The sequence below is a fragment of the Xyrauchen texanus genome, chromosome 50, assembly GCF_025860055.1.
Source record: "Xyrauchen texanus isolate HMW12.3.18 chromosome 50, RBS_HiC_50CHRs, whole genome shotgun sequence".
In the NCBI taxonomy this organism is placed as follows: Eukaryota; Metazoa; Chordata; class Actinopteri; order Cypriniformes; family Catostomidae; genus Xyrauchen; species Xyrauchen texanus.
In genome coordinates, this window is record NC_068325.1 from 2613058 (window position 1) to 2625272 (window position 12215).

At 35.1% G+C, this 12215-nt stretch overlaps 2 protein-coding genes and 1 long non-coding RNA gene across 4 annotated transcripts in view; 1 reads left to right on the forward strand and 2 right to left on the reverse strand.

Moving 5' to 3' along the window:
* LOC127640885 (serine/threonine-protein kinase MARK1-like) overlaps positions 1–1337 on the reverse strand; it is an 83008-nt gene extending 81671 nt beyond the window's left edge. For both annotated transcript variants that reach the window (XM_052123580.1, XM_052123578.1), the window contains exon 1: positions 1100–1337. In XM_052123580.1, the coding sequence (XP_051979540.1) occupies positions 1100–1150 (51 nt within the window). In that variant the 5' untranslated portion in view covers positions 1151–1337. The remainder of the gene's footprint in view (positions 1–1099) is intronic.
* Positions 1190–6703, forward strand: LOC127640890 (uncharacterized). Its single transcript, XR_007970137.1, has 4 exons — positions 1190–1337; positions 5802–5957; positions 6202–6361; positions 6478–6703. It is a non-coding gene; the product is annotated as an uncharacterized LOC127640890 (long non-coding RNA).
* The window catches only part of LOC127640884 (inactive tyrosine-protein kinase 7-like), a 51791-nt gene continuing 42987 nt past the window's right edge, over positions 3412–12215 (reverse strand). The window contains exons 12-20 of the mRNA XM_052123577.1: positions 12068–12212; positions 10568–10695; positions 8578–8778; positions 8341–8493; positions 7687–7916; positions 6415–6495; positions 6193–6344; positions 5795–5973; positions 3412–4372 (exon numbers count right to left, since the gene is read on the reverse strand). Of these exons, the coding sequence (XP_051979537.1) occupies positions 4212–4372; positions 5795–5973; positions 6193–6344; positions 6415–6495; positions 7687–7916; positions 8341–8493; positions 8578–8778; positions 10568–10695; positions 12068–12212 (1430 nt within the window). The 3' untranslated portion in view covers positions 3412–4211. The remainder of the gene's footprint in view (positions 4373–5794; positions 5974–6192; positions 6345–6414; positions 6496–7686; positions 7917–8340; positions 8494–8577; positions 8779–10567; positions 10696–12067; positions 12213–12215) is intronic.

Below are 12215 nucleotides of genomic sequence, written 5' to 3' on the forward strand. Positions count from 1 at the left end.
GAAAACTATTTTAATTTTTTTTATTGATTTGGGGATAAATATGACCAGAACATTTTCTTGATGGGTTTCCCAAAAATCGCCCATATTCTCAGGACACCTTAACGACCTAGTTTTCAACATGTCCAGACGTTTGAATTTGACCAGTTCCATTGTTTTCAATTATGAAATTACTGTAATTTTACTAATAAATTTTTTACAGTTTTATACTAATAAAATGCTTTGTACAAAGATTTTTACAAGTAAAATAAGCAAAAATTTTAAACAGTACCGGAGGAGTACTACTATGATATATAAAATACTTTACAATTTAAAAAAAGAATTCACATCACGGAAATTAGAATATCATTACCATCTGTTTGTGCATTGCGGTATTCAGAATTCAGGGGTAAATAATATCACAATGTCAAAATATGACTAATCTTTAACATAGGCATCATTTTCTATAATAAATAAATAAATACAAATAATAAAAAAAACTTGACAGGTTTCACAAAGTCACATGGAACCCATATGCTATTTTTGAGTGTAAAATATTTGTGCATTTAATTTCAACTTATGTCTGTACATCATATTTGCTCTCAGTATGTCAGCAATATTTTGGCTAATTGCTCTCTTTAGATATCGGTATTTGTTATTGAACAGCTCATATCGGTTAACTGCAATTTCAACTCTAAAGGTTGAGCTTATTACACAGCAGTTACAATGCAATTACATGTAAACAGTATTAAAATTGGTGCCGGGACACTTAAGCATGAGGTGGGACAGCTTGCAGTGGGTCTGATGATGGGATAACAGTCTGATGTGATTATAATCGGTGTGTTAAATAGGATAACATATAAGACAGGGATGCATATATGCACCTGAACCCTTGCATACTATAATACAGACTGATCAATATTACAGTTAGCAAGTCGATTTAAAGATTGCTTTAAACAATTGAGACGACTGTCAAACCTCAAAGACACAAAACAAAAATATGAACAAACAGTCGGACACATTAAATCATAAAAAGCTTGTGTAAAGCCAAAATACGCGGCAATTCAAAGGCATTGTAATCATGAATATTCATGTGGACTGATACGCTGAATCATTCACTCACATTCTCGGCGTCGCGCTCGTTCACGGTGGGCAGTGGCGTTCTGGTCGACATCTTGTGTTTACAGGCCGCTCGCTCCAGCACCGGCGCTCGGTACACCAGAGCAGCGGGACCGGGCTCAGAGGAGATAACGCGGAAGATAGGAGTGTCTGATCCTCCTTCACACCGGCATTTCTCCCGGCCTTTCAGCAACGATACGGCAGACACATATTCAGGAGCGGCCCGCGACTGAGATGGAGAGGTAGAGCGAGCGAGCGTGCGCGGCGCTGCGGATGCGCGGACGTGCGTTTGTGCGTGCGTGTGTGCGTGTGTGGAGGGGGAGGAAGATGATGAAGCAGGGTTTCTGTTATAAAATGACAAATCCTTCCGTTTTATGGTGATTTTAAATGTTAAACGCGTCTCACTCGCTCTTTGGAAGATTAATAGACATATGATATAATTTACAGATCACTGAAAAGTAATTCAAATTGATGCTTGGTAAAGTTTAACCAAATAATTGCCTCAGTTTGAAACTATTTAGTGTAGGGAGAAAAGTGTATCAAACTACAGTAACAATACTGTTCTAATGAAAATAGCACAAGAAACCTGTGTGTGTAATTAAAATACTCACCACATAAACTCTGCACAGTATATATACATACACACACAGGCAGACAGACATACAAAAATCCTGTTTGGTTATTCTTTGGGGGAACCAATTCCTAACGTTCTAGGAACGTTCTCTTTAGGTTGTATTTTATATAACTATAAACTGGCATTCCCACAATGTTTCAACGACTTTTTTTGTGACAACCTAACCTAATATAACTTATAAAAACGTTTTCTAATGGTTATTTTTAGGTTTAATTTTTGTTTACAACCATAAAACTCATTTTCCCACAACCAAACAGACCAAACCTATACCTACTAACCATAAACTATTGTTCCCAGAACGTTCTGGGAACCAAAAATGATTAGTTATTTGTTCTCTTTGTTTTTGTTTGATATATTTTTGTCCTTATGCATATGTAAATTATGTTTATTTTAGGGGAAAACACTTGCAATTTTCTGAGGCGTTCCTGTCTCAGCAGCATTTCTCCACATTACATCCACATCACCATCTATCGGCTTTAAAACAGTATTGCGTTTCCAACGTCATCTCATGGAATTTTTCAGGCATTTTTGGTGTAGCAAAAAAAATAAAATAAAAAATTAGGATTAAAACGAACGAATATCTCGTCGTTTTCTGACGTTTCTTAAACATTTATAAAGTCTTTTGGGAGAAATACGCCTATCTGTGTCTGTTAGCCATCTTCCACACCACTAGAGGGATCAGTCATCTATAACTGTGCATCACACAAAATTATTACAAATATATTCATATGTAGAAATGTTATACGCATTTGTATTATTATTATTATTATTAGATTGTGTTCTGGTCATTTTTACCCTATAAACTCCTATAAAAGTTCAGAATGATGCTTTTGAATAGTCGTCTTTCCTATTCATGTCATTCCAAACCCATATGATTGCCTCCACGGAACACAGAAATATTTTGCAGTGTGTTCAAACAGCTTATTTCCATAAAACAATGGTGGACAGAGACCAGTAGCTGTCAAGCTACAACTAAGACAAATAAACACCATTAAATTGGTCTATCAAACTCATGCACTATATTTCAAGTCTTCTGAAGACAAACGATAACTTTGTGTAAGGACTTAAATTAAGTCGTTTCCCCTCCACTGTAGCACTCATTCAAACCTGGTGCATCATGACCATCACAAGACATATGAGAACCAAATGCTTTTTTATGTCAAATATGGTGTGAAACATCACAAGGCACCAGGTTTAAACAAGTACACTTGCAAATGAGATTTCAGAGTCTGCTCAACTATTCCCAGTACTTACAGGCCTCAAAAAAATATCTGGTAATCGCGTAATACTTTGCTTAAATTCAAAACAGCATTCATAACTGTTGAATAAAAATCAGCTTCTGGGACATGAAATTGCCTGAAGTTAAAGAAACACCCTTATATACATGATCACTTTAAAATTAAATCTTGTAAAATTTACAGCAAAAAAAGAAAAATAGCAGCTGTAGTTACCAGAATGTTACCATATAAAATACAATAACACCATTGAACTACAAACTTTTTTATTGATATTTTTGTAGTTCTTATTTTCTTTTTTGCCTGTAAATGATAATGTACTTCAATTCTAAAAATACTTTTACTTTACAAGGGAACTTGAATTCACCTTTTAATTATCATTTAAAAAGAATTTCAACCAAAAATGTTAAACTATTTAAAATCAAGCAAAATCAAACAAGCTTTGTCAAAAGTGATATTTTATTGCAACAGCAGAGTATGCGACAAGCTTTTGTTCACAATGTTTATTCAAGAATACCTTTGAATTTTTAGATAAACTGATATGTAAAGTGTGGGTAGCAATTACAAGATAAAAACTGACCTTTAACTAAGCAATAAAACACTATAAATGTATATAAAAAAACATTCAAGGCATTTCCAAGTTGTAACATACAGCATACTAAAATCAAGACATCCTTCATTTTACAGGCACTTGAAACTCAATGACACGTCATCTTATAAGCTTTTTCTCAACAGTCTGTTTCTACAAGTACTTTTGAATTATATATATAAAAAAAGGCTTGCATAAACATAGTAAAAAAGTAATATAAACAGTACCTTTCTGTACATAGAAAACAGGACCTTTTAAATAAATTAAGAGGATCCCGGGACAATCGTTCTAAAATAGAAAACTGCTCAGTGCATGGTTTGGTATTACAACGCACTATATCTTCGCATGACGCTTCGTGAACTCAAACTGAGAAGTGATAGGGCACCTTTTTTCCAAAACCCATTAAAGTAATGGTTCCCCCAAAATCAAGTGAAGAGTTTTTAAATGAACTGTTCCTTTAAGAACCAAATCTCTTTTACCCTTCCGTCTATTTTTAGGAATCTTCACATCTTCAGAATAGTTTATTAAACATATATATTACAGGAAGAGGGTTGAAAATAAAACTAATTCCACTCAAGTCTTGTTTTTGTTCATGAGGCCAGACAATTGAACATGAATGTTCAGGATTACGGGGTTTATATCATGGCTTAGAGGCTATTTACACTTTGCTCTCGGAGGGCAGCTCGCTGAGGACAGTGACAATTTCGCTGAAGGGTAGTCTGTCTTTAGGGCTGGCTGTCCAACAGCGCACCATCAGCTTGAAGACACGTGATGGACAGCCCTGAGGAGGACACAGCTTCAGCTTCCCTTCTTGCAGAGCTACACAGAGAAAAAAGACAGTTAACATCAACTCAAAACTTTAAAATGTCCTGTTTAAACAGGAAATACGTCAAAATAGCAAAGACAACTGACGACCCCATGACATGACAAGTGCAGTCAACATGAAACATTATTTGCAACCCATTTTACTTCCATGATGTGAAGCATTTCTAAGTTCTAAGTAAAGGTTATTCAATTAACGCTTTTATTTTATCTACAGGGAATTGATTGGAAGGTGAATAATGGGCATTACATAGGAATGGAGCCAGAAGAATGCAAGTTTGCAGTGGATTTATTTTTAAGGGATTTTAAGGCGATGTGTAATTTTCATTACTGCAATGTAAAAAAAAATTCTCATTACCGCAATGTGAAAATAATATTCTCATTACTGCAATCTGAAAAAATAATAATATTCTCATTACCGCAATATGAAAAAAAATAATATTCCCATTACCGCAATATGAAAAAAAATATTTTGATGAACGTAATAAGTACAAAATATTCTCATTACCGCAACACAAAATAGTTTCCCCATTACCGCAATGTGATTAAAAAAAATGTATATTCTCATTACCGCAATATGAAAACAAATATTTTGATGAACGTAATAAGTACAAAATATTGTCATTACCGCAACACAAAATAGTTTCCCCATTACCGCAATGTGATTTTTTTTTAAAAAAATCACATTCTCATTACTGCAATGTGAAAAAAAATTATATTCTCATTACCGCAATGTGAAAATAATATTGTGACAAGGGCGGCAGCGTGGATCAGTAAATTAGACCGGAGGTTTCCTTGGCCTGAATTGGGCGGTGGGGGTATGTGACAAGGAGCAGGGCGAGGATGTAGGTCTGGCACAGAGCGGCCCAATCAGCGGGAGAGAGATAAAGGAGGAGGTGGGGATGCAAAAGAGAGAGACACAAATGTAGCTGTGTGTGTGTGTGTGTGTGTGTGTGTGTGTGTGTGTGTGTGTGTGTGTCGAAGTCTGTTATGTTTGAGTTCAGCATTTGTGTCTTGTTAAAGTCTTGTTAATTGTTAATCTGGTTCCCTCTTTCTCCTTTCCCAAATCATGTTACAAATATTCTCATTACTGCAATGTGAAAATAATATTCTCATTACCACAACCTAAAATATTATTATTATCGCAACGTGAAAAAAAAAATTATATTCTTATTACCCCAGCGTGAAATAATATTCTCATTACCCATGTATCACAATGGTAACAATCATTTTTCAAATCTATCATTATTTGCCATTATTTCTATAACATTAAAATAATGTTAAATGGCATTAAATTACAGTATTAAAATGTATGATGTGTATTAAGAAAGTAAAAAAGGTTCATTTTAAACAGTGAAAGTTTAAAGTGTGGAGAGACGACCTTTTGAAACTTTTTGTGCAGTAATCGCAATCTCATACCTTCTAGGACTTTGTCATCAGTGAGCTCCGCATACGGAAGCTCCCCGAAGTTGAACACCTCCCACATGAGCACTCCAAACGACCACACGTCTGTCTTAGTTGAGAAATCATCTTCAAACACAGCTTCAGACGGGAGCCAGCGCAGAGGAATCCAAGACTGCCGGTAATGATAGTAGTCACTGTGTGTAGAAACACAGACACAATGCGAACTGTGTTGCCATAAGGTGGAAGCACTGTGCAATGCAATACATCAAGTAAAACAAACTCAGCCACTCCTGGAAACATTTTGCAGTAAGAGAGATGACTCCTGTGTTTCAACATTTTTCTAAGTAAATCCTTATTTTATAAAACTGATAGTGATACAAATAATACAATATATGTGTCATATATGCATTTACCTGTTGTAGACATCTTTGCTGAGGCCTAAGGCAGACACTTTGACCTGTCGTTTGGATGAAATGAGACAGTTGCGAGCAGCAAGGTCTCGGTGGACAAAGCGCTGATTGGACAGATGCTCCATCCCTCGAGCCACCTGCAAACACACCGACACCTGCAGAAAGACAGTGTGTAAGTTTCTGTCCTTTTTTGTGTGTTTGTGAATACTGACAGTACTGAATTACCTTCTGTTTGGTGTTAAGTGGTTGAACTTTGATCTTCTCATCTTTGCTCTTGGACACTTTCAGGTACTGCTTCAAATCACCCTAGAGATGAGACACATTAATGTGAATGCAATTATAAATTATAAATAATATTAATGTAAAAGCGGTTGACGATGGATGGATGGATTAATGTAAAAAAATTGTATAGTACATAAAGATATGTATAATTCTGTTATTTGTGACTTCTGAAGACCGGTCACATTGTGTTCAATACAGAAAATGATGGAGAAAGCCCTTTTAAATGGCTCATTTATAAGTAAAATCTATATGGGTTTTTTAACTAAAAGTCTTTAAGGTGGAATAATAATGGAAGCTCACCTACAAGCAAAACACACATTTAATGTTATTAACATTTTATTAAAAGACCTCATTTTTTTATTTATATATATATATATATATATATATATATATATATATATATATATATATATATATATATATATATTTAGGATTATATATTAAGAAAAATATATGATAATATAATATAATATAATATATAAATAGTAAACGACCAAATATATTTAGAGGCAAATTTCAGTATGTTCAAAATTAATTGCTTATGACTTTTAGCATAACTTTTTAATAAACAAATAATTATAAAGTCTTTTATTTATATTAATAATTTATATATATATATATATATATATATATATATATATATATATATATATATATAATTATAAATATATAAAATCATGATACATATTATCATAAATTATCCTTACAATATCATCCTAAAAAGATTATTAATAAATTAATAATAATATAATATATACAATTTCAACATGTTCAAGATTCATTGCTCATTGGAAAATTATTAACATGTAATTTAATTACAATAAGTAAAAATAATTACAATTATTCTATAAGTATTATATTTATTACATTTTTTGTTATACAAATAATTTGATATATATCAATCATTATATATATATATATATATTTTAGTGCTGTCAGTCAATTAAAATATTTAATTTTGCATGATTTTCATAGTTAATTGCGATTAATCACAGATTTTGAAAGTACATAAATGTGACTTAAAATATACTTATATGGAATGATTTGGATGAAAATTACAACCCTAACCAACCTTATGAGGTTTAACATATCAAAGCAATTATGCAAAAAGAAACAGGTTTGTTAGGACACTAGGCAACCAAACTCACAAAACTCTATTGTACTTTAGTAGAAGTGGAGGGAAAACAGGAAGTGATGTAATAATCAAGACGTTACCATGTCAGTGTAGTCCAGTATCATGTAATGTGGCTCCACTTCTCTGCACACACCCAGCAGACGAGCAACGTTAGCATGACTGAGCTTGGCGAACATGTCGCACTCGCGGCGGAAGTCCAGCTGCGCGTGTTCATCACGTGTCTGCAGACTCTTAACAAGCACAACAGTCTCCTCCGCTTCATCAGCGGCCTGCGCTTTAGCCAGCAACACTTCACCAAACTCCCCTTTACCTACAACCAACACAAATAAAGCTGTCTTACAATCACGAATGCATTTGTGAAACATTCTTTACAAATGTACAATTAATATGTGGTATAATTGTGGGAAACAAGAAAACGTTTGGAAATAATGCGTCTCTATATTCAGGTTGGCAAAGGAGGACCAGTTCCATGCTACGTGTGCTGCCATCGCATTCGCAAGTGCCTTATCCCTTGCGACAAATAATCAATTTCGAGCAAATTAATACACAAGTTCATCACAACTTACCAAGAGGGCGTAATGGGACAGTCGTATGCAATGAGTTTCAGTTGTGTAGCGTGTGCTAGGCTTTCCAATTCATGCGAGAACCAGTTGTTTGGCATCACCATATTTGTGTTCCACGGCAAAAATAATAGACCTTTAGTGCAGATATGTGGTGTTGTTCATGTACTGTACCCAGTGTGGTGATGGTGTGCAGGTTTTTTCGCGGGAATTGTAGCTTGTCGTGACTGCTGTTGCGTTTGTTGTTACTGCTGGCAGCCATGTTGGTCAGTGCCACCTCTTCTTGTATCTCTGCTATGGGGTGACCGTTCTGCTGTACGCCACCAACTATAGATTAATCAGAGAAATGCATGAGGACAATGCATCTCCAAAATGCATGCTTAACGTATAATAAAAGATCACAACACACACCATTAAGACATTCGACCTCTTGCTCGTCTCCGTCCTCGGTCTTCTGCAGTCTCTTTGCATTGCGTCTCTGTTTGCAGTAAAACATGAGCCCCAGCACGATGATGATGTAAGCAACGGCCGCTCCAACAGAGAGACCAATGGTCTGGATCATTTTATAAGGGGTCTTTTCATCATCTGCCAATGAGTGCTGCACTGGCTTCTCTGTTTAATTAAACACATGAAATAAATTCATGAGGTCACCAGGGGGAAAATAAAGAATTTATGAAATTGCTCCCTTATAATTCATAAATGTGAATTTAAGTTGTTTTTTTTTTACAACATGATTGGTTAGTTTATTTTTTTTCCCAACAATTTTGTTACAATTTTATAAGGGATTTTTAAAAAACTTTTAGGCCATTTCTTTGACATTTTTCACAGTTCTTCATCTTTATGCCTTCACTAGTTTATTCTAAATGTCCTTCAGTTTAACTAATTAATTTTTAAAAGTAAATAGTCCATGTAGTCTCTAAATTCATATTTACTCATACAGATGCTATTCATAGTAATCATAAAGGAATTAGAAAAATGGTGTTAGGTGCAGTACAGCAAGTCGCAATGCAGGACATGTCCACTTTTATGAATCCATTTTAACTACCTAAACATCTTATTAGATATTTCTCACAAAATACTAATTTCATTCAGATCACACTATTTATTTATTTGTTTTTTAAGTTAATGGAACACATCCCATTAAACATTTACAGAGCAGTGGAAAAAGTAAGAGAAACCTCCTTATAACCTCAATCGATCACGTCTGGTAGCTGAGGATTAGACCTGCACAATGTTCAGAAGGAATTTTGGACCATTCTTCCTTACAGAACTTCTTCAGCCATATTCTTAGGATGTCTGGTGTGAACAGCTCTCTTGAGTTTATTCTACAATATCTCTTTTGGGTTAAGGTCTGAGCTCTGACTGGGACACTACAAAAGATGGATTTTCTTTTTTTGATGCGGTTCTGTAGTGGATTTACTTCCATGTTTAGGGTCATTGTCCTGCTGCATCACCCAACTTCTACTGAGCAAAGCCACCCTGACATTATCCTGTAGGATCTCTTGATAAATTTGGGAATTCCTTTTCCCCCTCGATGATGGTAAGCGGTCCAGGCCCTGAAGCATCAAAGCAGCCCCAAATCATGATGCTCCCTCCACTGTACTTCACCACTGGGATGATGTTTTCATGCTGATCTGCTGTGCCCTTTTTATACCATACGTAGTGCTGCCTGTCCATCTCAAACAATTCAAACTTGGTTTCATCAATCCACGAAACATTTTCCCAGTAGTGTTGTGGAGTGTCAAGGTGGTCTTTGGCAAAATTCAGGCTTGCAGCAATGATTTTTTTGTAAAGCAGCGGCTTCCTTCATTGTGTCCTGTCATGGACACCATGCCTGTTTAATGTTTTCTGTATGGTGAACAGAGATTTTAACCTATTCTTATGATTCCTTTAAATCTTTATCTGTCACTCTAGGGTTCTTTTATACCTCACTGATCATTCTGCGGTATGCCCTTTGAGTTATCTTGACTGGACGGCCACTTCTAGGGAGAGTATCTACAGTACTAAATCATCTTCATTTATAGATAATTTGTCTAACTGTGGACAGATAGATATTTAAGGTCTTCAAGATAACTTTGTTACCTTTTCCTGCTTTATACAAAGCAACAATTCTTGATTCAAGGTTTTCTGGCAAACGAATGCTGCTCCATGTTGAGAGTGTTTCTCTATATTTGATTTGGACTGCGTATAAACAGCCATATAGTACCAAAAACCTGGTTAAAAAGAAGTGGGCGGTCCATACCAGAATCAAGCCAAGTGGTTGAAAATAAGAGGGCTTGATGCAATCATTTGAAAAGGAAAGTTGTGTCAGAGGTGGGCCACTTAAATACTTATCGATTAAAGATTACAAAGACAAAAGCATTTTCTGGAAACAGAACAATGTTGAAGATGTCAGACTCACCCACGACGTAGAGCTCTGCTGAGGTGTCTGCAATGTTACAGCTGTTTCCTGCAATGCAGGTGTAACTTCCTGTGTCCTCCGTGCTGACATCTTGAATGATCAGAGAGCCATTGGGCATTTTCTGAAACCTGAATCAGATACAACCTCAGTCATATTCATTGCAAAACAATCAGCACCTATATTTATGCATCCTTAAAACAAGATACATGTTCTTGTGAAGCAAAATATACATTTTTGGGCTGCCACTCATATTGTTTCACACTCAAATTTTAAAGCTCACCATTACACACAAACGGAGGAATAATTGCTAAAACATTGGTCTAATTTTTCAGGGAATTGCCCAAATAATTTAAAAAAAAGACTCCAATTATCCATAAATTATATTTTATGTGTTTATAATCTTATGATAAACCGAATAAAAAAAAAGAATTTGTAATTCTGATTCTGTTCACTCTACCTCACTTTGAAAACTCTAATTTTATTCCACTAGGTGGAAGAAAGCACTATAATTTTTTTTCTCCATCACATTCAATCACAATATACAAATGTGAAATGTAGGTGGCGCTCTAACACATTTTAGCCCTCACAGATGTGCTCGTCCATAAACATTTAGTCTAATTTTCAGTTCAAGCACCACCTTCGTTGTTTCATTGAATATCTCGGCCTCTGAGTGGACTAGAAGCTCAATCTAGGAGGCATTAGAAAGCTGAGATCCTCCCCTTTGCGATGATATAACATTTTATCATCAAGTAAAATGTAGTCGAAAACATATTTTCTGATCACATGCTTTTCATTCTGGATGGAATATTTTGTTCTGGCATCTAAAATATAACATTGGATTATTCAGCCAAACAAGCTCATACACAAGTAAACAATGGCTCAAGTTTTAGAGAACTTCCTAAGGTAAAAGCAGATATAAAGTTTTTGGCTATTTGGGGCTTACAGCAGCAGTTATCATCACATAAATGAGAAGTTTGTATTTGATGACTCATATTTCACTTTGTGATTCTTTTGAACTGTGGTAATAGGGCAACAAAACTATCTGTACAGTCACATTTCAGAGAGTGAGATCTTTCATTCTATATATGACCTGTCCATTTATGTGCTATGTGAAGGACTTGTATGTTCGTCATAAGATTGTAAATGTACATAATATTACAAGTTTTTTTTTTACATTAGGGGAGTTTTCTGTAAAATGAGACCAATATTTAGCAATTAGTCCACTGTGTGTGTGTGTGTGTGTGTGTGTGTGTGTGTATAAGGTTAATTTTTAAATTCGGATGTGAAAAATGTCTGCAGAGCTCAAGAGGTTAAAACAAGGAAAAACAAATGTGTCAATTGGGTAAGAAAACTAAACTCTTTTGCGATTTTGCTTGTCAAGTAAATGAATCTTGTTTTATGGGTGTTTGGATATTTATACTTTAAAACGAGAATATTATTTCAGATTAGGCAATTTTATAAACTGAAAACAGATCTATTTTAATGATATTTTGGCTTTACCTGCTCGAGCCCGCCTCCAAAAATGTGACTTTTTTCTTCCATTGGATAAAGGGAGGAGGGTCTCCACTGGCCTGACAGTGCAGTATCGCATTGTGACCCTGATATACTGTGGTATTCTCTGGCTTCAGTTTAAACCCCACGTAAACTA